This window comes from Mesoplodon bidens, assembly GCF_964165515.1.
Source record: "Mesoplodon bidens genome assembly, chromosome: 14".
Classification (NCBI taxonomy): domain Eukaryota; kingdom Metazoa; phylum Chordata; class Mammalia; order Artiodactyla; family Ziphiidae; genus Mesoplodon; species Mesoplodon bidens.
The window spans coordinates 36325020-36350503 of record NC_138170.1 but is presented as its reverse complement, the minus strand read 5'-3'; the positions used below and the strand labels follow the sequence as shown (position 1 = coordinate 36350503).

The 25484-nt window shown below is 45.0% G+C and overlaps 2 protein-coding genes across 7 annotated transcripts in view; both read left to right on the top strand.

Moving 5' to 3' along the window:
* Positions 1 to 14191, top strand: part of EHBP1 (EH domain binding protein 1) — a gene marked incomplete at its 3' end in the record, with an annotated part of 505676 nt that extends 491485 nt beyond the window's left edge. For 5 of the 6 annotated variants that reach the window (XM_081254153.1, XM_081254152.1, XM_081254157.1 and 2 more), the window contains 4 exons: positions 4760 to 4859; positions 5979 to 6052; positions 12763 to 12877; positions 13095 to 14191. In XM_081254153.1, coding sequence (XP_081110279.1) covers positions 4760 to 4859; positions 5979 to 6052; positions 12763 to 12877; positions 13095 to 13185 — 380 coding nt within the window. Of the gene's footprint in view, positions 1 to 4759; positions 4864 to 5978; positions 6053 to 12762; positions 12878 to 13094 lie in introns of those variants that run through there. The other variant, XM_081254154.1, reaches the window with a different exon arrangement.
* A 6394-nt stretch (positions 14192 to 20585) lies between these two features.
* Positions 20586 to 24652, top strand: OTX1 (orthodenticle homeobox 1). Its single transcript, XM_081255089.1, has 3 exons — positions 20586 to 20736; positions 21707 to 21858; positions 23147 to 24652. Exons 1-3 carry the CDS (start codon positions 20640 to 20642, stop codon positions 23963 to 23965), a joined length of 1068 nt encoding a protein of 355 aa, XP_081111215.1. The 5' UTR covers positions 20586 to 20639; the 3' UTR covers positions 23966 to 24652.
* The last annotated feature ends 832 nt before the right edge of the window (positions 24653 to 25484 follow it).

Genomic DNA, 25484 nt, shown 5'->3' with positions numbered 1-25484 from the left:
TTCATTTATGTTGATTGCTGTTAGAGGATTTTCTTAGTGTAGAAACATTTATCAACTGTTTGCTCATATAGTAAAATTTGTTTTCATAATAAAGCTCTATTTCCTAAGCTTAAAATATTTTCTAAAACTGGAGCACTGGAGTCCTGTAATGATGTTGGCTATGGAGTTCATGTGTCCATGACCCTATATAACTGCAGTAAATTAATCTTTCTCATCCATTAAGTAAATCTACCAGACTTCACCTCCTTTGTTATTAAAATATGTTTGTCCAGTTTCAGTTAGTTGGATACCTTCATGTGTATCTCTGTTGTAATATACTAAATCTTTCAGAGGTCATCATATATGTGTAATCATACCATAGGGACAATTTGTAATGGCAACTTTGTTGTTTTTATGTTTGGTTTGTGTTTGCTACGTTGTGTCCTTTAAGGGCCATATGTGATCACTAGTCAGCCATCTCCACTATGGAGCTATGGCAAGATATCAGCATTATTTAATGTTTTCATAGTAGAAAATCATGAATTTGTGTATATGTTTCAACAGTGCCTTCATCTCTGTGTTTTCTTTGTTTCCCATTGAATTCCTCTTCTTTTCAGCTAAAATTGTATTGTTCCTTATTTTGCATTTATATAAGAATGCACTGTCTGAAAATATCTTTCTAAATAGACAATAAGCTTATGGTGAAAGATTAATTAGGAAAGGTTAACTAGTAGACAGTTTTTGAAAATATAACTCATAATTTCAGGTTTTTAACATCACTTTCCTCTTGTTCATTTTAAAATTCACATTGAAACTGCTGCTTTGGAAAAAACAAATGAAAACTACATACATATTCCTGGGTGAAGAAATGAATTCTTAAGTTAAATTAAATCTTAACTTTAAATCATTTGGGGAGGGAGGAGATGGAATATAAAGGCAGTTGTCAACCAACATTTATTAAGTATTTATACTACATGTAGTGCTATATTATACTGCTTTGTGTTAAGTGGTTTTTGTTAACTATGTGATAGGAAGAATGATTTGAAGTCATATTTACATATTACTTTTCCTGCTATTTTCATTACCCTTCATTATTTAATAGTTTTTATAAATCATACTTGGCTATAATAATTGATTAAAAGATAAAACTGACAATAAGAGATTGTGATGTCAGAAAGATGTTACATTCCGCAAGGCAAAATAAAAAACAGAATTCTTTAAGGAAACAAAGTAGAAAAAAACATTACCAGAGACTGTATTAGTCAATACTTTAAAATGTTAAGGTGATGTTTTTATTGGTAGTATATTTATAATAAACATGAGGCACTCTGTTTTAAAATATAGTTTAACAACCCAGCCATGCTTTCACATTTTAGTCACTGTGTACTGAACTGTAGTATTTTGTCATTTTTTAAATTTCAAAATGGCCTTCAATAATATAGGTTTTGAACTTTTCAGTTCATGAAACTGAAAAAATTTTAAGATTTAAAGTATCAGTATTGACTCTAAGGTGATAAAATTGTAGTTGTGATTACAAATTTAACTAGGTGAGTTTAAACAAGATAAAATGATTTATGGCCATTTTATAAAATAATGACAATCTTCATTTTAAGCTACAATGTAAAGTGCTTTATTCTGAGATTATGTATTGTGTCAGAAGCTAAAACTGCCTTTTTTCTAACAGTGCCAGAATACAACCTCTTTTTCTTTTTGCACTAACAAGACTGCTTTACCACCACAGCCCACTCTAAGTAATTAAATCAATCCTTTGTACTTACCGTATTCTCCTCTAGTGACGGTACTAGATCTGATTATATGCTTCATGCATATTCAAAGTACCGCACTGACAGCTCTTTAATGAGCTCTTACTTAATCAGTATGAACAATGTTCATCTTGTTCTTTTTTTCCTCATGCATTAGAGCTAGGAATAGTTGGGAAAAATGAAACATCCAGCATTCATTTGAAAAATATATTGTACTTTGAAAAGTGTCTAAGCTGAGGAAGTTGCATTCTGCCCTTTAAAAGTCTGATGGACAAATTGGATTACTAGTATTGGATTAAATAACAAATGGTTAGAGGAGAAATGAGAAAAGCTCACTGTGATCACAGGCTTTAATATTTTTTGTTACTTATAAAGCTAAAGGGGTCTTTAACCAGTTATTAAAGTCAGGATTAATTTGTAATGGTTCAACTTACTGGCTTTTAAAAGCTTTTTAAATTAAAAAAATTTTAAATCCCTAAAAACAATAGTGTAATGATGTATTAGAAGAAAATTTAATTTTTTTATTACTAGGCTAAGTATAGATTTCCATCACTGTGTACTATCTCAGATAAGGAGTTAGTGATACAGAATTGACTTAACCTCAAATATGTTTTTTTCAGTTAATTTATATAATCTATGTAGCACTGAATAATATGTCTTTAAATATTTCTTATTGTTTGGCTTATTCCCTTTTTAAACATGAGACTCTTCTTATTTCCTAACAATTAGGGGAGGTGGATCTTTTATTCTTATGTAGAAATCATAGACATGAGTTCAACTGAAAATAACACAGTACCACATCAATATTGTTATTCTCAAGGAAGCAGTCTTCCCATGAAGAAAATGATGCTAACTTAAAAATAGGCTAGTTGCTTCTAGTCTTATTGCCTGAAAGCCTCAATTACAAATTAGGTTAAACTCAAAACAAAGTTTTAATATGTGTATATTTTTAGAAACCACTTAGGTTATGAATGCAAGAATTAAGTCTTTAATCAGAAAACAAAATATCATAAAAAATGCACCTATTAATATTGCACACATGTGTCATTTCAGTGATCAAAAAGGCCTTCACCAGGGTACAATTGGCCTTTTTCCAAATTGCAAGCTTTTTCTCAGCTTTTTCTTTTTACTCTTTCTTCTTTTGTTGCTACCCAGGGATTTGTGCCTATCGCAGCCTATATCACATGACCAGTGTCAAGACATCACATGGTCCAAAGTGAATACAAAACCAGCTACCCTAAAAGAGAGATTAAAAATGCTGTAAAACAATAAAGACCTTTGTTCATACTCAAAGAATCTATCCTAGATCTGCTTCATACCATAAAGTTTAACAGACTTTAATGAAAGCACATATCCTCTCACTATTTTCCCTAATAATGAACAACAGATATCTATTTTACAGGGATGCTCAGAAATAAATGTTTAATCTTTTGCACACAGATCAGCTCTTTATTTTAGATTTTCATTCTAAAGATTTTTTCAAATTTCTGTTAATGTGGAAACAGTTAAATAAATTATGGTTCATCCATAATTTATGCAAGTATTAAAAAAGAATGAAGTAGATCTTCAAACAGCATGACAACAACAAATCACAGGGTCCTTATGTTAAAGAAACCTGTATGTATCCAGATAAGGTATATACCTGTATGTGATAGACATAGCTATGTATGTGGTCTGGAAGAAGATATGCTAAACTGCAGTAGTACTTCTGGAGAACGGAGGTGGATGGGGGAATTGGAAAGGGTGGGGGTGATGAAAGAGGCCTTGACTTTTTACTCAATTATACCTCTGTATTGTTTGAATATTTTTTAATGGACTGGTAGTGTGTTTGAAAGTTAAAAGAGAATATCTCACTTAAGAAGAAAATAAAACTTAGGAAATTGACTAGGCTATTTAGTCTTCGCCTGGGATATTTAATTTTTTAGTAGATATTTAAGTTAACCCTATGAATCTATCTAGAAGTTGGACTGAAGTATTGAATAATGGCCTAGCAAAACAATAAACCAATCATGGGCAAAATTCAGAAAAAAAAAGTCAAAGAATTGTAAATTTGACTAGATACAATTTGAAGGGAGAGGAAGGAAGAGGGTTGGGGAATTAATATTTTTCTTGAGTATGATTGTGGCCTACTTCTGCATGAACAATACCAAATATATGCTATATGTTATAATCCTTGACATACTGGCCTTTTGAGGGGAGGGGTGGTACAGATGATGGAATGGTTATTAGGGAAAATGAATTTTAAATGTACAATCAGTAAATTTATAATCTAAAATTTTAAATCATTTCTCTGCTCAAATGTTTTCTCATTTACTGAACATTATTATGTTCATCATGTTTTTTCGCAGATAGCTCTAAGTATTTTTGTAGCCTGGTCATTTACAATGTATTTAAAATAATTTGCAAGTGTGTACCCTGTTAGGGATGATGAGTTCTGGAATGGTATATGTATGTATACCTTTAGTTTTTGCTTTGGGGGAGGAAAATAAGAAAAAAAGCAAGTTGTTACAGGTGGAAGCTCTCACAAAATCTATTGACTTCTCTGACTTTACTGGTAGTCTTATAATTCTCATAATGATTTTTTAATGTGGTTTTAAATTAATTAATTTATTTTTATCATGACCTTATGTCTGTCAGCACCACGAGTTCCTCACTGAAACATAATAACAAGTCAGCCCCTGAGGAGGATTTAAAACTTGGAACACTTTTTTTTTTTTTTTTTAACTGTACTTAGTGTTAGTATCGTACTTAGTATGATCTGTAAATATGTTTGGGGGACCGAAATATACAAGCTGAATAATAGCAGCTTTAGAGATTGGCTTATGAATTTTTAAATATTGATTTCTTTTTTCAGGCCTCGGACTTTAATCTGATGTTGTTATAAACAGTTTAACTTGTACTGTTGGGATAGCTAAAATATGTTTCGTGTTAAAAAGAAAAAAAAACAAAACACTTGTGAACTATTATTTGGCTTGTAAATGTCAATAGAATAAGAAATAACTCTTACTAAATTATAGGAAGGAACACAGAAGAAGAAGAAGCTATGATGCAGGAGTGGTTTATGTTAGTTAATAAGAAAAACGCCTTAATAAGGAGAATGAACCAGCTCTCTCTCCTGTAAGTACTTATGACTTTGCTTGTTTTTCCTACAATATTGATGAATCTTAGGCTTTCCATCATTGTCTTTTTTGGGGGTTTCATACTTATTAGGCTTAATTTTTTTTCTTTCCTTAGAGATTATATTTTATATAAAAATAAAATTTAAAATAGTATATAACCAATTTTTATCTTAAGAGTAAGAATTTTAGAGTGTTAGATACTGAAAAAATATATTTATTATATAGAAAGCCAAGTAATATAAACAATTTTTGTGTTTAAGAAATCACTTGTGCACAAAAAGGATGTTTGGTTTATATTTAGTGGGAAAAGAAATAAAATTGAAGTTTATTTAACATCAAATTTTCAGTTAAAAATTAAAATAAGTCTTAATAAGGACAAAAGTAACTTTGTATTCTACAAATGATGTTACCCTAAATTTTGGGATAAAAGGTTAATAATTTACACAGAAGTGACCTTTTTATGATTGCAAGAATTACAGTAAAATGGAGACCAGACCAAATGTAAGCATTTTCAGTCTTTAGCATTTAATTCACATAGGACTTAATGCTTGTTCCTTTTTCTCACTAACAATGTTCTTATATTATGCCACCTAGTGTGGGAAGAAGCAGGCTTACATGTTTTATTTTAGTGAAAACCTCTATTTTTGTCATTTCTGCCATGCCTGAACTTGATAAAGGAGTTATGAAGAAGTGCAGAACTTAACTAATCTTGCCTTTTTAATTGTCTCTATATTAAATTTTCACTGGTGGTACTTTCATGTTTCTTGTACTCTTTTCACACGGAGTTCTAGACAAAAAAGTGTTTATTGCGAATTATGAAAAATATTCTACAAAATAACCTTATACCTGGCACTTAATACAAGAAGCATTGAAGATTGAGGCTACTTATCCACAGATTAAAATATACTTCTGTGCAATTCAAAATTGAAGGAGAAAAATAATAGCACTATTAAATATTCAACCTGAGGAAGGTTTCAGGTTTGTGTATCATTTGAGTGGCTTATAGTTAAAGAGAACAGTCAGTTATGAGTCCTAAAATCAATGTAACCTAAAGGTTCTTTTAAGTGTTTAATGATTTAGTAATTAGCATATTGATGAACTTTTGCAACTTGCCTAGGGAAAAAGAACATGATTTAGAACGACGATATGAGCTGCTGAATCGGGAATTGAGGGCAATGCTAGCCATTGAAGGTAAGAGATGCCATGGCCGAATGAGGTGTTTGAGGTGTCAGTTGTCAAAGAGATTTAAAGAGTGTAATACACTTCTGGTCTCACTAGGTGTGGTCTGACTAAGGACCTACAGGAATTGCAAATAAATGCCTTAGAGTCAGAAACCAATAGTCATGTAAAACCTAAGGACCCTAATTCAGATCATCCTTATGCTTGCTATTAAACATAAAATTGTCTTAACTTTTGTCTGCAAGCTTAAATGTCCGTTAAATGGAAAATATAACTAGTTAAATGATTTCATTACATTTTACTATGTGCAAGTTAAAGAGGTTTGAGAAAGATCTATCATTTTGATTTTTCACATTCATACTCTAAATTTTACCTTAATATTTAATTGATGTCAACACAAATATGTAACTGTCCAGTCTGCTATAGTTCTTAAGATTCCAGCTCCTATTAAGTGAATAATCAGGCAAAGATTCCTGCATATGAGATAAATGCAACACTTTCACACTTTATGTAAAGCTTTTAAATGAATTACAAATATAGTAATCCTAAGCATCGTTCATAATATCAATAGACATCAGCTAGCTTAACTATGGCATTTACTATATGTGCTTATTTTTTTTTAATTCTTACTATTTTATTGTGGTACGCGGGCCTCTCACTGTTGTGGCCTCTCCCATTGCGGAGCACAGGCTCTAGACGCACAGGCTCAGAGGCCATGGCTCACGGGCCCAGCTGCTCCGCGGCATGTGGGATCCTCCTGGACCGGGGCACGAACCCGTGTCCCCTGCATTGGCAGGTGGACTCTCAACCACTGCGCCACCAGGGAAGCCCTAAAATTCTGACTATTTTAGAATGCTGTTCTCCTTATACCTCTTAGTTGAAAATGTCTTATAGTTCAAAGATGTCCACTTAAAAGCTAATCCTTTGGGCTCTGTAAAATGGACCTTTTGTCTAATCAATGCCAATTGATTTTCCTATTCTGTATTGACCTCTTAACGCATGCATTGACTGTCCATTGTAATTTCTTTCTTCACCTGATAAGGTTTCTGATCCATAAGAAGTCAATTCTAATTAGTTCAGAAACTGGGAATTTAAGTTTGTAAGAGAAAGCCAAATGAAACCATATGTTTTAAAATATTTTAATTAATATTGTTAGTAAATAAAATACATGCTGTTTATCTAAAAAGTATCTTATACATTTATAGAAGTTTTATTCTTACTTTTATATTCCTAATCTCATTTGATAAATATGACTAACAACATTTGTATATCCTAATTTAGAAATTAGATTTACTTTATTTAAAAGGCTTTCAGATAGCTGATTTCCTTCAAGTGGCTATCAAATTATATCACTAATAATGACTATAAAATTTGTCAAAATTATTTAAGAAGTTCTATGAAACTTGCCAGTGAATAAAATGCACAAATATACTAAATGGTATTTTTCCTCTTGATATAATTTTTGTAGTCATGGTATAGTCTTAAAAGAGATTGGAGGGCTTCCCTGGTGGCGCAGTGGTTGAGAGTCCGCCTGCCGATGCAGGGGACATGGGTTCGTGCCCCGGTCCGGGAAGATCCCACATGCCACGGAGCGGCTGGGCCCGTGAGCCATGGCCGCTGAGCCTGTGCCTCTGGAGCCTGTGCTCCACAACGGGAGAGGCCACAACAGTGAGAGGCTCGCATACCACAAAAAAAAAAGAGATTGGAAAGCTAAATAGTCATTTGAAAAGTAGGTATAGCAAATACTATTTATATGGTATATATATATATGTATATATAATATAAAATGTGTTTGTATATAGTATGTATAACTCATTATACAGTTTATTCTTTATAGATTAATTATATATTATGCTCAATACAGAGTATTACAATGTTTAAAAATTTACTTTCTCATGTATAGTAAGTTAAATCATCCCTAAGATACAGCTTGATACAATACAGTTGACTTTTAAGGCAGATATTGCTTCTATCCCAAAACCAGTATTATGACCAAATAGTACCATCTTTAAAGGAGGGCCATAATACATATAAAACATCCCAGTTTCATTGGCCATCCTATCTCTATATAATAGACCTACAGTCTTAAATAATCTAACATTTTTCTGCCTGCTCCCCTTGTACACATGGAAGAGCAGTAGAAAGTAATATTTTTGAAGAAGAGAAAAAAAATGTTTTTCTTTTCAGACACCTTTAATACAATTGTTAATTTTTTGTGGTTTTGTTCTGTTTTATTTTTTAATTAATACTATTGTCCCATATGTGATTGTGCCTTAAATCTCTCAGCCAGTTTCTGTTGCTGGTTGGGGGGGAAAGAGACTTGAGGAAAGAAGCAGCTTGTTAATTACAAATAAAGACACTTTCTCAGAGAGAGGCCTGTCCCATTAGCCTGGGCAATATGTGGCCTGGGCTGTCCTAGAGAGATACTGAGCATCGTGATCATCAGTTCTTTGAAGACAGTATCCTCTGAGCCAGCCCTTAGAATGGACACACATTCAGTAGTCTTTCAGAGTGTTAAAACACCACAGAAAAACACATGAACAGGCAACACTAATTGGTTTTGTTTTGCTTTCCTTTGTTTTAAAGTCCCTTCCTCTTTTCTTTCCCATCTCTCCTACTTAGTAGCCATAAGATGGTTTTCATAATAAATAAACTAAAATATTTTTGAATAATCTGCTACTGAAACCATTAACTAGGAGAAAAGCACAGAATATTAATAGTCATAGTCCAGTGAAAGAAGTATTAACAACTTGGTTTGAGAGCAAAATAATAATAATAATAACATTCAATATATCCATTCTTCTGAGAATCCATAATCACTCTGGCCTTTTTTTTTCCCCTGAGGTGTTTTCATTGCAGGAGTTTCACTCTACTGAGCTAAGTTGTAGTATCCCTTAAGCTAACAAGCATCTTTCAGATACTTTTCCAATAGTTTTTTTGTTCCAGATTATTTAATGCCCCCTCAGGAAAGATAAATTCATTTCTGCATACATTGGGGTGGGCTTTTGGAAAGTGGTGTGTTCATTTTCTGCACAAGAAATGGATCTTCTCTAGGATTTTGTACATCTTGATTTATTCTTGGCTTAGAGTTTGAAGTGGGTGCTCTTCTAAAGGGATTTATGCATAGGTTCACTATTTTTGTAGTTATGGCTTATATGATAAGCTTTTTATATTTAAAATCAATATGTAATCCTGTGGAGGAGCTTATCCCCTAAAACCCCATTTGTAAATCTATTTTAGCTTTGTTACACAGCACAGCCACAGTCTTCCATAGATTGATTAGGTACAGCAGTAGAATCCTATCAAATGGCCTGCTCTGATGATGATGCAAACTCTTTCAGGATTGCTAGTTGACTGGAACTAAAGATAAGACTTGACTGCAATCCCCCAATGTGCTCTTTACAAAACTAGTGTTAATTTTCATCAAAGTGCCAGGCTTATTTATAGTGGCAAGGTTGAAGGTTTACTACAAGAACTTTAGGTCCTTTCTATTAAAGTGTTTATAGGTATTTCTTTTGCCTTTTTTCCAAGGTAATTATCAACTTCAGCAAATAAACTGAATCAGGGAATGAATAATTGGCCCTATATATAAAAAAAGAGTTTTTTAGATTAACAAAACAGCTCAGTGCAGATAGACATAAACAGAATCTCTTTATTTTAACACTTTGGCTCAAATGCAGCATCAAAACTTAATCCTATTTGTTGTGAGAGGATATGGCTTTTGTAGCAAAAGTACACTGGAATCTTTAAATTAATCAGAACCCACATTGTAGTCTGTCCAAGCCAAAGTCAGTGCATCTAGCTAGCTGTTATAGGTGAGTAATCCTTTCTTAAAATGTATAACAAGTAACACATAAACTTACATTCAGGCTTTTAAAACATGACATTACATCTAGGTGAAGCTATTTAAAGAGGGATTTTTTAATTTTTAAATGTAGACCTTGAACATACAAATGTGAATCTTGATCAATTTTAAAGGTGTTATCACATTTTTTTTAATCATCAAAATAGTTTACTTAATTTCCCAAATTAGCATTCAAATATGTGTGTGAATGTGTATAAATTTACTCCTGTGAGAAAGCAAATCCAAAGTAAAAGTAGCTTTGCTAGTGTAAAATCTACTCACTGCGCATAGCTATTTTCTCCACAATTTGACTAATTATTTGTAGATAGATATTAATGTAGTAATGACAAATTTAATATAAAAAATCCTATAAATTTATGCTGAAACAGTTAAAATTCTAATGTCAGTTAAATTTGTGAGATGATGAAAATTACCTAAATATTCATAACTTAAAAATGTTTTTGTTACAGTTATGTGAAATATCACTATTGAGCTAGGAAAAGGTTAAGATTTTTTAAATTATTCAATCCTTAATGGATTAAAAATATGTAATTGTTTCCTCTCTTATCCATATTGTTAAAATCTTATTTTTTAAAAAAATTAAAGAAATCTTGATATTTCTAATTATTAGTTAAAACCTTAAAAGTGACTGGTCAAGTATAGGGAAGGAATAATTTAATCAAGAAGATTATGTGTCATTAAAATTTATTTTTTCTTTAAAAAATTTTGTAATTTTCAACTTAATTATATTTTTTAAGTTTACAATGGAGAAATTTTATTTCCCAGTAGTAAAGCTCTTATCAAAATGTTTTAGAAGTAAAGAATTATAAATTAAGCTTATAATCAGAATGATTTCTTGAGGTTGGAAATGGAAAAATCCATATTCATCAAAATTGGTAATCTTAATAATTATAAAATTTAGTTACAAATTTAGCAGGTTTTTCTCTGAGTTAATATTTCTAGAACTACAGTTACCTGAAATTAGACTAGATGACCTTTAAGATCTTTCCAACCTGGAGAGTCTATTAATTTATCTGCTGTGTAGAATGAAACTGATTAAGAACAAGAACCAGATTAGAAAATTGTCCAGCATTCCTGACCTCAGTTGCATTTAAATCCAAGGAATAAAATTGTGATAGATATGGCTTTTCTCCAATTTTGCTGTTTCATTATTATTTTTTAAATTCTTACATTAAGAAAAAAACTTTCCATAGCAATAGTTTCTTTATTCCTCTCTATGCAATAGAATACTTCACTTCTTTTTAAATAAGAATGTAATGTGACCAATTATTTAATGTACTTATTTGTGATGTTTTGTATCGAATGTGGGTAATTAATATATAGCATGTTTAATATATATGTGTGTATGTATTCGAGGTTATAATGAAAGGAATAGTGATAAAATAGAATAAATTATTCTAGCTTTTTGCTGCTATTCTAACCTTTATTGCATGATGATGCATCTAATTTTTAATTTGTAAATACAAGATAGAATTCCCTCTGGCTCCATTTGCTTTCATAAAGCTGCTGAGCAGTTTGCTGTCTTGAATAAATTTTGCTTTGGAGGGGGTCGGGGGGATTTGAACCAGCACATTCTTGTGTGGTTTGTGAAGATTCACATGGTAACCAGCGGTGTGCATTGTTGGGTTTATCTGAATAAGCACCAGCCATGTGAGTTTTAACATGATTGCCCAGGGCAATGGAGAGAGAAGAGAGAAACCAGAAAGGATTGCACTCCTCTCTGTTTTTTGGAAAGTGCACTTGCTGGGGGAGGGGGCTACATGAGTCAGTGGCCAGGGTATTTTTTTTTTTTTAAGCTGGTGTCCTGTTTCCCTCTAGGTCCTCATTTGTTCGGCTATCTGCCTCATCATCTACTTCTTCTTTTCATTGTTTACCTTCCTAATGAGGGAGGCGGGGTAGACTGGGGGTTGATTGACAGCTACAAGCCCTTACAGTCTGGCCAGAGAGTAGTTGGCTTTGGTTTCAAAAGTGCTTTAAATGTTCGATTTGGTCCTGTTTTTATTAAACGAAACTGCTGCTCATCTTAAGGAAATTATCAGACCAACAATGATTAGGAAATATATTATTGGGGCCTAAAACCTTCAAAAAACTGCCCCTTCCCATGGAAGGAGCACTGCCCATCGGATTTTCCAACCGGGGTTTCAAAAAGAAGTATGTAATTTTTCCTTTGCAAAAGTGCTTTGATTTGAAACCACGCAGCAAACCTCTCCAAAAGAAAACTGGCTGTGATGCGATTGAGAGCTGCAGTGTAATGTTGCAGAGCAAATTTATTTTTTACTTCAAAGAAAAATGCTAATTAGCCGATTCACTACTTTTAAAGTTATTGTGAAGCATATGGCGCCCAGTGTGAGATACATCCAACTGCTAAAATAGAGCGAAGAGGAAATTAGCGAAGAATGGGCTGTATGGGGTGAGCATGGGGGTGGGGGAGGAGGATAGGTTCTCAGGCAGATTCTCTAGCCTTTTCAGGGTGATTTTATCGCCCATCTCTGCTTCCCGCCTCCTCATTCACCCACATTCCCCCCTCACCGCTCGGGCTGACCTCTTCTGGGCCTCCAGCTCTCCCTCCCCCACTTTGGCTGACATCAGGTGCGCACCTCCGCTGGCCACCGGCGCACACCTGGTCTCTTGCAGGTTCCAGCCCAGCCCGTAGCCGTCTCCATCTACGGAAAATACTTAGAAAGTAGGGTTTTAGGGGCGAAATCCTCATCACGACGGCCAAACTCTCCGTGAAACACTAGCTAGTGGCTCTGTAATATGGTTTGCAGAGAAATAAAAGGGAACTGGAAAAGGCGGGAAGGGGAGGGCCGGGTGGGGTGGGGGACCGGGTGGGTAAGGAGCCTCCCGTCCCCTGCAGACTGGCAGAAGACCGAGGCCCAGAAGCGACGCGAGCAGCTCCTGCTGGATGAACTGGTGGCCCTAGTGGACAAGCGCGACGCGCTCGTCAGGGACCTGGACGCGCAGGAGAAGCAGTAAGTGGGCGGTGGGGTCGGGGTCGAGGCTCTGCCGCCTGCTGAGGGGCCGAGAAGTTTTCGGAAAGTTCAGTCCAGAGGTCCCGGGTGGGCCGGGGCAGCCTCCCGCTGGCCCCGCGAACCCCGTTCCCTCTGGAGCTCGGAATGCGGGGCGAGAGGAGAGTGACGCTCTGCGCTCCAAGAAGAAAAATAATTTGGTTTCCTGTTTGACTTCCAGGGCCGAAGAAGAAGACGAGCATTTGGAGCGAACTCTGGAGCAAAACAAAGGCAAGATGGCCAAGAAAGAAGAGAAATGTGTTCTGCAATAGAAGCCAGACCAGAATCTTGACCAACATTTTATTAGTCTTGGGTCCCCAGACCAGAAGAAGTCATTCTCGTTGTTGATTTAAAACTTGTAACATTTTGTTTGGCTGGATTGTACTTCTTTACCACTACCACCACCTCTTTTCCTCCCTTTTTTCCAGACAGTGTACAGAACTCCGAAATAGCTTTGTTTAAGGATTGTGTGTGTGTGTGAGTTAATCATTTCCTTGAAATCATGTAAAATAGATTGCACAGACATCTTGTGAGTGATTGGTATTAGGAGTGTTCAAGAAACTGTTCAAAGAAGAAAGAAAAGAAAACTCTTCCCTCATTATTTTCCCTCATTTTTTGATGGAGGAAAATTTTAAAACATTTTTGTTATTGTTGTTATTGTTAATAGCATAATGAGGGGTGGGAGGGGGCTTAAGAGGGAGGGATAAGGAAAATGTCATGAATGATTTTTTTCCAGTCCTGCCATATGTAACACTGAGTCTGTTACCTAAATTTTATAGTTAGATCATCTTCAATTTACTCATTAAACTGTGTTCTATTTACCAGTGGGATTTTCTGCAGTTGTTTTGCGTTTCACTATGAAGATAATAGGGTACTTCTCCTCTGCTTTCTTTGGAGGATGGCCCTTTAACGTAGCCTGAAACAAGTCCTGTGATTTGAAGTGAGCTGTAAGGATGGGACTAATTGACATGCATCACTTTACAAAGACAGTCTTATCATTTGAGAATGCGCCATCTTTTTCTCTGGATAATTATTTATTACATCTAGCTTGGTTCCTACATTTTGTTGGGTCTCAAAATTGGCTCAAGAATGGTGTTAATATTTATTCTGTATTGATAAAAGTCTGTCTTGCCATTATGAGTAAATCCTCCAATTAATATTTTCTTCTCTAGCATAATAGCACTGTCATTTTTTTGTGAAAATGGTTATCTGTTTATTTATTACAATACTGAGTCATATATAAATTTTCAATAAAAGCAGAAACTTTCTTACCTTAAACACTGCTGCTACTTCTTTGCAATGAAAACTTGAGAAGTTTTTGTATTCATAAGACTTTTCATGAGGAAAAATGGTCCTCTTGAATGCAGGGCAGGATACTGGTCTGTATTTGGAGCTGAATAAGTTTACACCACCCCAGAGGGGCCCTGCCGACACACGAATGCGAATTGAAAAGCAATTAGTCATATTTTCTTAAGCAGTGTAAACTATCATCTTTTAGAGGGTCATCTCAACGATTTGAGGAAATTTTGTGATTCCACAGCACTGAAAAAATGTAATTTTCCATTGTTATAGTTTTGCACTCATATGAGGAAGAACTATGACTTCTGATAACCGTCAAGACTGTAGATGCCGAAGTGAAAGGAAGAGGGTTATTGTTGGAGGGGAGGAGGAGGGTAAGTGTGTGCAGGTGTGTGTGTATGAGATGAGGGAAAGGGAACTTTCAACCAGAAGTTCTAAGCTACAGAAAAAACTGGCGATTTTATGGTAGTTTCCATCACTCCTCTACAGAGGTGTCTTGAAACAAAGAAAGCTCGTTCAACAAGTCTGGAGACAGAGAAAACAGTCCACTAGCATTTATACGTTAGCCTAGATCATACATACATATATACACATATACATATATGTACATATACAGACATATTTATACCAATACACACACAAATTCCTTTCGAAAACTATGCAGCCGCCAGTCTTTCAAAATGATAAAACCTTCCTACGGTAGAATTTCTTCACGACAAGGATTTTAAGAAGTTATCGAAAAGTTATCAGAACTAAATGAAATCAGGTATTTGCCCTCTTTATTAGAGCAGGAGAGCAGAGGGAGCTACCGCTCCCTGGGGGAAGCTCTCAGAACCCGGCCCTAACCCCAGGGAAACCGGCAGACGAAAACCATCAGCCCGGAGCAGTCTGGGGCTTGGGTGACCGGCGTCACCCACTCCATTTACGCAGGATTCGGATTCGGGGAACCTTCCCTCTCGCGGAGCCTCGCAGAGATGCGGCTCCCCCAAGCCGCTCGCGACCTGCCAAGTGACAATCCTTCGCTAGCCCCAGATTTGCTGCCCGTCTCCCTGCCCCTCCTGCCTCAGTCCCGAGCTTCGCGGGGTTTCCATTGGGCTGCTCTGTGGCGCCCGCACGCCCCGCAGCGGCGGCGGAGCGCGGCCCCCGGGGACCATCGGGGTCAGGCCCGCGACGAGGGCGCCGCATCCGGATTTCGTCGCGTGGTGCCCAGAGGCTGCCTCCCGGGCGCAGGCGCGAGCCCAGCACGCCTAGAGCCCGGCAATCCGAAAGCCCGCGCGGCGGCAAAAAAAGCTGTGGGCCCGGGGGTCGCCGAGGAGGAGGAGGAGGAGTGTTGGCAGCGGGCTGGCTTGGGCACAGCCCGCGGGCCGGTGCAGAACTTCCGCCCCTGGCCAGGATCCCAGGGCCCCGGAGCCAAACCCCTCCCCCTGTCCCAAGTGTCCTCCAGAGTCTGGCCCGGCCTCGAGGTCACCTGGATGCTAAAGCCAGGGCCCAGCTCCCACGTCCCCTCCCCGGTCCGGGGCCCTCGAGCTGAGTCCACAGGCCCTCCCCGGGCGAGGCCCCCCTCTTCCCGTCCCCGAGCTGCGGCCGTTGCTGGAACGGTCGAGGCTTCTGGCCCAGCGTCTCCCACCTGGATATTTGCCTAGCGACGGCCGCCTCAGTCCTTTACGCCACATACAAGAAACTTTCATCTCAGTCTCCCCCGTCTCCACTCTCCTCCCTCTCCCCTCTTCTCTCTTTTTCTTCTCTTAATCCTGGGATTTTATGGGTTGAGCATTAAAAAAATTCGCCTGCAATTTGGGATTAGATAAATACTCTCATTGGGGGGGAGAAATCGTGCTACTTGATACCTCCCAACTTCCCCGAGACCGCGGCAGCATCTGGAACCGAGAGCGCCCGGCTCCCGCTTGGCGGGCCCTGGGGACCGCCTGAGCACATTCCAGCGCGCACTGCTGCCCCACCTCGCCGCGCCGGACCTCGGCCCAGCGCCGCAGCTGCAGGCCAAACGGGGCCAGGAGGAGGCGAGAGTGCGAGAGTTTGCGGGACTGGGACAGGGCACGCACCCAGGCCTGGGAGGGCTAACCCCGGCACACAGAGCGCAGGCCCCGGCCGGGTAGCGCCGGGCTAGGGACGCAGTGCCGCCGAAGCTCACCCCAGGGCGCCGGCATACTCTTCCCCCTCACACTAGTGCGCTCCAGCCCGCGCCTTTCCCCAGAACCGAAAGCGGGGGTGTATTTCGTTTTTTCCCTTAAATCTCTACACATTTCGGGGGCTCGGAGTCCTGGGCCTCGCGGACTATTCCCCGCGGGGGCCTGCGCGAGCCAAAGGTGTGTCCCCGCTCGGGTCAGCGCTGCGCTCTGCGCAGTTTCTTTTCCTGTTAAGTCTTTTTCTTGTTCATGTTTTTCCTTTTCTCCCGTTCTTTTATTGTTTTCTCTCTCTCTTTCTCTCCCTTTTGTGAATGGGCCGCGGTGTCTTTGTTCTGGAGAGAAGCGCCCGTGTCGCCGACTTTTGTGAACCAGAGAAGGATCTTGTAAAACCTTTTCTCCTTCATACTTCCCCACTCCCACCCCTCCTCTTTTGCCCCTTTGATTAGATGTTCCCTCATCGTCAAAAAAAAATGTAATTTCGTTAGCCTGGCGGCCACTTTCTTTGAACATTAGCTCGCTTTCAGCTCCAACTTCAATTAGAAGGAGTTGATTTTGAGAGATCAACAAAAGGACCGACCAAAGCCTTATTAAAGGTCCTAAGAAGATCTCCCGGGTTCTTTGAGAAGCAGTTAAGGAAACAGTGTGCCCTCCATCATATTCTGTTACCGTATTTTATTCGGACTCCAAAGGAAAGTGTCGCTTGGGGGAGGGGGAAGCACTTTGAAGAGCGGCGGCCGCGGCCCCTTTTCACTCAGCGGGCTCCCCCTTCCTTCTCCTCCACCTCCTCGCCCCGCGCCTGGTCCGCTCGCGGTGCCCGACCCTGCGGCCCCGCAGCACCAGCGCTCCCCACCGCGAAGCGCCCGGTGGCTCCTTGACTCGCCCTCACACTTACTCCTGTTCAAACTTTTCACTCCGCCTGTTGAGGTGGAGGGGAGGGGGTATTAGGAAGAAGCGGTAGGAATTCCTCGAAAGGGAGTAAAGTGCCTAATATTCAGGAGGAGGTGCCATTTAAAAGAATTGCCTTACTCAGTGTTGGGGCGAAAACACTTTTTTTTTTTTTTTTTTTTTTTTTTGCGCTTTGACAAGTTCATCCAGGTAGTCGTGTTTGAGAAGTTTGTTCGATTGGGAAATGGGCTTCGCCAGTACGAACGATCCGGGGAGATCGCTTCAAGGAGGCTCCTGCGGCATGTGGGAAAGAAACTGAGGGCAGGGGTCTGTGGCCACGTTTTCCACCGAATTGTCCCTTGTAAAAGGAGAACGGGAAGGAGACAGTGTGAAAGAGAAAGTTTCCTATCCAAACCTTTCGATTCAGAAGTAGAGTGTGTGTGTAAGGGAGAGGGGACTCTGGGCTCCAACATTTCAAAAGAAGCGTTTAGGATTTGCAAACACCTTTCGCGGGGCCTGGGAACACCAGGAGACGCCGAAGAGCAGGTAAGTGGCCGTGCCTCCCCTGCGGGTGCTGCTCGCAGGCGCGGGAGTCCTGAGGCGCCGAGGCGGGATCTGCGCACTGGGAGCTGCTCCCGCGCTCGGCAAAGTAGCCCGTGCCAGCACGAGCCGCCCGCGGCGTCCCTTTGCGGGTGGTGGCACGGTGGATGAAGACGCTGGGGCCCGCGGCGCCGGGAGAGGGGCCGGGGGCCCGCTCCCCTCCAGCCCGCGGCTCCAGGGTCCTCGCGCCCACCGGGCCGCCGAGCTGGGTGGCGCACGGGAGAGCGAGAGAACCGGTTCTCCAGCACCTCGCCTCCTTCTGCCACTCCCTCCAGGGCGCCAAAAGGGCGAGAGAAGGGCGGGGAGCCCCGGGGCGGCCTCGGGACCGGCGTCCCCTCCACGGCCTGGGCTCCCGCGCTGCGCTCGTCTTCCTCGCGTCGCTCTGCGCCGCGTTTGCCGCCAGTCGAGCCCCGGAGTTAGCGCGCGACCGGGGCGGGGTGGGCGGGCGGTGAGGGCGGGGTGCAGGGGGCGGGGGAGGGCGGGGGCGCGCGGAGGTAACCCCCGGCTCGTGCTGCCATTGCCCGGCTCCCTGTCACTCAGCCCGCGCGGGGCCAGGGATTGGCAGCCTAGCCCGGTTACGCACTCACCTCGCGTTCACATACCCGGGGAGGGCATTAGAAAGGTGATCAATCTTCATCAGGCTACATTTCCAATCACCTAAACAACCCGGCCAGACAAGCCACTCCGACAAGGTAAATCTCTTGATTTATTTAGTTTCCGAAGTGCCTCTGCGGGTCTTCCCCAGCCCCCACCGCCTCCACGCTGCATGGAGTGCCACGGCAACCTCGAGCCACCTCCTAGCTCTGCCCCCTCTCACCCCCACCCTCCTCCTTGCGGCCCCTCGGCGCGGTCCCGGGCGAGGCAGTGTCTCGGGAGCGTGTAGGGCTTTGCAAACAAAGTGTGTGTGTGCAATAAAGTGAAACCTGGAGGGACACGCACAAAGCCACTGGAAAGAAAGAGAAAGGGAGGAGGGAAGTTGGGGAAAGAAAGAAATCCGGGGGTCCTAGACCAACCGCCCAACCCGGCGGGTAATTCCTGTGCTGCTCTGTTTTGCAGGTTGGCTGCCCGGAAGGTCTGTGTGAGGGTGCGAGGTAGATGGTGAGCGGCCCCGGCAGCTGAGGGCAGGTAAGGAGAAAGCCGGGAGCCGCCCGGGACTCTGGGAATGCGTCGGTTGCTCTTGCCTCCCCGTCCTCAAACGGGTCCCCGCTTCCCAGGTCCCCGGCACGTGGGCGGGGCTGGGAAGCGACCTGGCTCCCCTCTTGCTGCGCTGAGGACCCCGGGGCTCTGCTGCGGCCCCGCGCCCCTCCCCCGCCTCCTCCGAAGTAACCGAGCTGAAGTGCTAAGTTTGAAGAAAGTCTTTGAAAACTCACGCAGCAGCCTAGAAGAGTCGCCGCGGCTGAGTCCCATTCTCCTTCGGCCCCAGAGCCCAGGCTCTTTCCCTTCTGTCGCCTTCCCTGCAAACTAGGTTCTCCCGGCCCAGGTCCCATGGGGACGGGAGCGGGAGGCTTCTTTAGCTCTAACTTCTTTCTTTCCCTAAACTCTCTAGCCCGGGTCCCAGGTCTGCTTTGAGTTCCTTGAAGCGGGGTAAAGCGACAGGTCCTCTGGGTCTCAGTTCCACACCCCCAGCGCCACTTCCTGACTCCTGATTGTAGCGCCTCCGTTTTAGGGCAGCTGGGGAAGCCAGGCGTCGACCTTCCAGCCCGGGTCAGAGCGAGCTACGCCTCAGAGGCCTAGTTCTCTAGTCTCGATCGGGTCCTGCGGCCGCGGGTTCAGCTAGTAGGATAGGCGGGGAGGGCACCGGACCTGCTGCACTCAGGCCTCCCAAATCCGCCAGACCCTTGGGGCGCTGGGCAGGTCACCTTTCAACCCCGGCCGGGACCCCATTGTCCGCAGCCAGGACCGGCTTGCGTTGACGAAAAACGGCCTGCGGCTGTGGCGAGGCGTCGGTGACCTCGGGCGGCGTCTTAGAACCGCCACCTGTACAGTGACCCTTTCTGGTCTCCTCTGCGGGACCTGGGCTTGAAACTGTGGTCGAGGTGTGGGTGGGATTCTGGGCAAGCAGTCTTTCAGCAGCTGGGCACAGAGAAGTCAAGTGGAAGGGCGGCTGTAGGCTCTAGGGCCGGGACCCAGCCGAGGAGACTTTGGCAGGTCGCACTCTCCCAAGTGGGCAATGCGTCCTGGAGAGGCTCAGGTGCCGCTAGCCCTCCGCAGTGCCTCACCTGGGCTCTCCGGAGTCTACCTGTGCATCCCACTTTCAAAAACGTTTGAAACAACGCCTCATGCTCTGGGTCTCCTGCCGCCTGGGGGCCAAGCAAATGTTTTCTTGTGTGGTGTGAGGCCCGTTCTCACCCGACCAGAATTTTGCCAAGTCTTGGGACCTAGCCGACTCTGCGGTTCAGGCTCTGACCTCCCAAGCTTGGCCCTGATTTTAACCTCTCCTCACTCCTAGTGTCTCCCTATGAGTGTCTGGCCCATTCCAAGCCCGAAAAGAGGAGATCATGATCCAACTATTTTACTTTTCAAAGAAGCTGTGGTCTTTGGGCTAAGACCTTATAGAGCCGAGTTGACCGCCCTGTACAGTTCCATAACCGGCGTCCCCTCCCCATCCTGTGACTCCTTGCCTCGGACAAGACCAGGAAGCCGTGATGGCTGGGAATGATGGTTTCCGTGTGTCTCGTGTCTCCATAGGCTGGGCCCCCAGACGCAACAGAGCTTGAAGGACTGCGCAGTGGGAGCCCCGCACTGCGCCCGGCCCCGGCCCCCTGGATCCTTCGGGGCGCCTCCACCCAGCTGTTAGCATGATGTCTTACCTCAAACAACCTCCATACGGCATGAACGGGCTGGGCCTAGCCGGACCGGCTATGGACCTCCTACACCCCTCCGTGGGCTATCCGGGTGAGCACCGGCCCCCGCCCCGGCCCCTGCAAATCTTGGGAATCCCCAGCCTCCCGGGTTTAAGCACAAACTGTGTCGTGGATCGGCCCAGGGAACCGGTTGCCTAGTCTGCTTACGGTGCAGAGCACGCTGCAGGCTCGCAGGGCAGAATCGCGGGTCGGTGAGGACGGCCGGGGCGGCGAAAACGCGAGACGTGAGCCCTACTTGCCTGGCCACACCGGCACCTTGTCTCCCGTTGTGCTCCCACTGCCAGCACAGGGCGCATTTACCCACGGATTCGATTTCTCATGGGTGGTGTGTGTGCGTGTGTGCGTGTGTGTGTGTGTGTGGGGGGAGAGAGAGAGAGAGAGAGAGAGAGAGGATCTATGTCTTTCCCCCCAACATTGAATGAGGAGTATGGACACTTGCTAGGCCCTGAGAGGAAGGGCCGAGCTTACCTTATGCAAAGCAACTGGCTGAGCTGAGGAGGGGGGATTCTCCCTCCCTAATTAAACTGTCCTCTAGACGGGTGGCCTGCACCAACTTTTGCACTGTTGATGTGGACGACTTGAGCCGAATCCTGGCTGTCTTTTCTAGGTTCCACTCCTTCACCCCCATTTTTTCCCTCGGAAAGTGTTTTCCAGGACGTGTTTCTGCACACCCCTTCCCCACCTTCCAGCCAGGGAGAGTGTTGGGAGGGGGGCAGTGAAGGAAGAAAGATTGTATAACTTCTCTTCCTTTCTTAACCTCTGAGAGGCAGGGAAGGGGGCAGCCCTGGAGTACCGGAGACACTGGCTCCCAGTCGCTCACACATGCAGTTTCTCCCACCTGTGGCTGTCAGGCTCGGCCTCCCTGGGGAGTTGTTTTTGCTCGGAGCTCGGCTTTCTTTTGCAACGCCCTGGTTCAGAGCCTGCCAGGGGCTGGTCCGCGTCCTCTAGCGCGAGTCCGCGTGGCCACCACTGACCCGACGCGTCCCCGCGTTTCCCCTCAGCCACCCCGCGGAAGCAGCGACGGGAGCGCACCACCTTTACGCGCTCTCAGCTGGACGTGCTCGAGGCGCTCTTCGCCAAGACTCGCTACCCTGACATCTTCATGCGCGAGGAGGTGGCGCTCAAGATCAACCTGCCAGAGTCCAGAGTCCAGGTGCGCGCGCTCGCGGGACTTCAGGGTCGGGGGTGGGGTGCTGGGGCTGGTTGGAGAGGGCCTGGGAAGGGGGGTCTGGTGTGGGGGCGGGCTTACAGGCTGGGTAGCCCCTCTCAGACTCCCCCTAGCGCTGGGCCGGGCCTGGCAGAGGGGCCAAAGTTAGAGAAGCTAGCTTAGAGCCCTGATTCCGCCCTTGGCCCCGGGGCGCCTTTGCTATCCAAAGTGCTTTTTAGGATTGCCGGAGGACAAGCGAGGCTCCCGAAGGTAACGTGCCCTGAAGAGCCCGACACTTGCCCCTGCCTCTTTGGCTGCCGCAGGACTTGGCAGTTTCCTTCCGGGTCCTGAATTCTTCCTCTGCTCTTGCCTTGTATCCCGGGGATCCTGGAAATAGAAGAGTGGGGCTTGGCCAGAGCCTGGTGCCCTGTCTGGGAGTGCGCCCCACGGGTGGCGCCAGTTTGATTAGACATTTCCTTTGCCCAGAGAGGATGCTGAACGCAAAACCTGGCTACCAGCTTTGCTGTTTCTGTTTTTGCGGTGAAAAGGACCCGAAAATACTGTTCGGATTATAACTCAGAACTCTCCTCAAAGGGCTTTTATCTTGCCTTTTCCCCCCCAGAGGCTCGAGACAACAGGAATGCCATGTCTTGTACCGGGGCCTTTCAAGAGGACTGAGAACTTTATGACTGTCCTATTTGGTTCCCCATTTGGAGCCAAGAAGTCCAACGAAATTCTGCCCAGGCTTCCTTCCCTAGTCCCCCGACTACTGCCTCTGTTTCAGCCTCCTGGCCTTGCTCCTGCTTCCATCCAAATTCTCGCCCTGCCCAGCACCAGACCTGCAGGGGCGGAGGGGTTCCGGCCTCAAACTCGGGGACTGTCCCCCACTCCGCGGCCTGCTCTGTGCCTCTCCGCAGTTTACTGAGCTCTATTCATAGAAGACAGGGCGTCCAAACATACATAGGTCTGTTGGGAAGCAGCCAACAGCATCAGTTTAGAGATGGCTGAACTTCTGGCTGGACAGACACAAATGTTCCGCCCTCCGGCAAGTTGCGCTGGGGGTGGGGGGGGGAGTGCACATCCCTACTTTGCCAGAGGAGGGTCTTTGAGCAGAAGGATGGGGGAGGGTGGAGGAGCAGGGAATGCAGGGTCTGGCCGGGCCGGAGATGGGGAGGGGAGGAGGCGTCGATAGGAGAGGGATGCGGATCCTAGGCCAGGTGTTGGTCCAAGGGGCGGGGGAGTGGCAAGCTCTACTCTCCCCCTGACACGCTCTCCCCCACCCGGCCCGCTGCAGGTCTGGTTCAAGAACCGCCGCGCCAAATGCCGCCAGCAGCAGCAGAGCGGGAGCGGGACCAAGAGCCGCCCAGCCAAGAAGAAGTCGTCCCCGGTGCGGGAGAGCTCGGGCTCCGAAAGCAGCGGCCAGTTCACTCCGCCCGCTGTGTCCAGTTCCGCCTCGTCCTCCAGCTCCGCATCGAGCGCTTCGGCCAACCCGGCGGCTGCAGCGGCTGCAGGCCTGGGCGGGAACCCGGCGGTGGCAGTCCCGTCGTCGTTGAGTACGCCGGCTGCCTCGTCCATCTGGAGTCCGGCTTCCATCTCGCCCGGCTCAGCGCCCGCTTCCGTGTCAGTGCCCGAGCCTTTGGCCGCGCCTAGCAACGCATCGTGTATGCAGCGCTCGGTAGCCGCAGGCGCCGCCTCTGCCGCAGCCTCCTATCCCATGTCCTACGGCCAGGGCGGCAGCTATGGCCAGGGCTACCCCGCGCCCTCCTCTTCCTACTTTGGCGGCGTGGACTGCAGCTCATATCTAGCGCCCATGCACTCGCACCACCACCCGCACCAGCTCAGCCCTATGGCACCCTCCTCCATGGCGAGCCACCATCACCACCATCCCCACGCGCACCACCCGTTGAGCCAGTCCTCAGGCCACCACCACCACCATCACCACCACCATCACCAGGGCTACGGCAGCTCGGGGCTCGCCTTCAACTCTGCCGACTGCTTGGATTACAAGGAGCCTGGCGCCGCCGCCGCTTCCTCCGCTTGGAAACTCAACTTCAACTCGCCTGACTGTCTGGACTATAAGGACCAAGCCTCATGGAGGTTTCAGGTCTTGTGAGCCCAGGAGTGGGAGGAAGAGAAGAAGAAACGCAACTACCTGCGCCCTCCGTGGTCCCCGTCCAGTTGTTGCTGCTGCTGCTGCTGCACTGCCCGCCTTTGCCTCGGCTTTTCCAGACCTGAAATTTCACGCTCCCAAAAGATGCCCATTGCTGCACTGCCGCCCTCATCTTCGTGCCACTTGCTTGGGGGATGTGCAAACCTTGCCCACCCCTTGGATGAGGGGACCGGTGCTTCGGCTTGGCCCACAAGTTCTATACGGGAGAGCTGTGTGCTCCCCTCCTCAACCCCTAACGAACTCCTAAGTCACCATCTTCTAGTCTTTCTGGACAGTTATTATGCGCTTGCAGCCTTCGGAGGCTCTTCGCTCTGACTTGCTGTTTGAGCCCTACACTTTAATTTATTATTTCTGGACACTGGAGTCACTAACTGGCATGTGTCTGCCTGTTGGAGTGCACCCATACTCTACTCCAAATCAAAACAACCACTAAGCGTTTCTCGCGTGCAGACTGCCGCCCCTTCAGCTGCCCTAAGCCCCGCTCCCCGCCTGCAGACCAGAGCTTCCCGGCGTTTCCTCCTCCCCAGCCGGATGCGCTGGGACGAGGCCCGGAGGGAGGAGCGCACCCATAGCCTCTCGCGCACAGCCCCGCCCTGCGTAGAACTGGCTCAGGCTTCCGCTTCGGCGGGAATGCTGTATATAGTCAGGTCCGTTCCAGGGACCACTTAAACTTTTTAGTTGCTGTTGGTTGAACTGAGCATATCTCGTCTTAGAGCCCAAGAAATAGACTTTAAGATATATACAGCATATATATATACACATATATATATAACAAAAGCAAAAAATATTTTCCCTCTGTCCCCTTTCCTCTCTTCCTCAAACGATGGCGCTTTTACTTTTTCAGTTGTTGCAAAGCTTCCCTGCCCTCTCACACCTTCTCCCTCTGTGTATTTATTAAAGAGAATCGTTTGGTTTCAGGAAGCTGCGCGCGGAGGATTGGGAGGGTCTGGGAGTGTGAAGGCAAGAGCCAAGTCAGGGTACAGGGGAGGGGGCTAGTCTGGGCCGGGGCGCAGGACTGAGCCCTTCACCAGGTCTAAGCACAGGGTCGCAGTTCCAGTTAAGAGATCAAAACCAAAAGAAAACAAAAAATAAAAATACAGCATTATGGAAAAACAAACAAACCCAGGCCCCAAACCCCGGTTCCAATTCCTCTGTCGGCTTCTCTCTCTTTAAACAACCCTGTTTTGTCTAGTGAGTTTTTAGTGCACCTTCATTCTCCGAAATCTGCGGAGAACCCACGCCTGTATATCAGTTTTGGCTTTGGCCTTTTCGTCCAGTAGGTGGGAAAGTAATTTGTAAATTTGATTTGTCCGATGTGAAGATCGCAAATTACTTGTTGAAATGTAAGGCAGTCCCCTTCCGCCCCCTTTATCTACATTATTTCCCGAAAATAAATGCAAATTAATGAACGGCTTGTCAGTGTTGCTCTTCTGCTTCCAGCCCAGGTCCTGGTCTTGGGTGG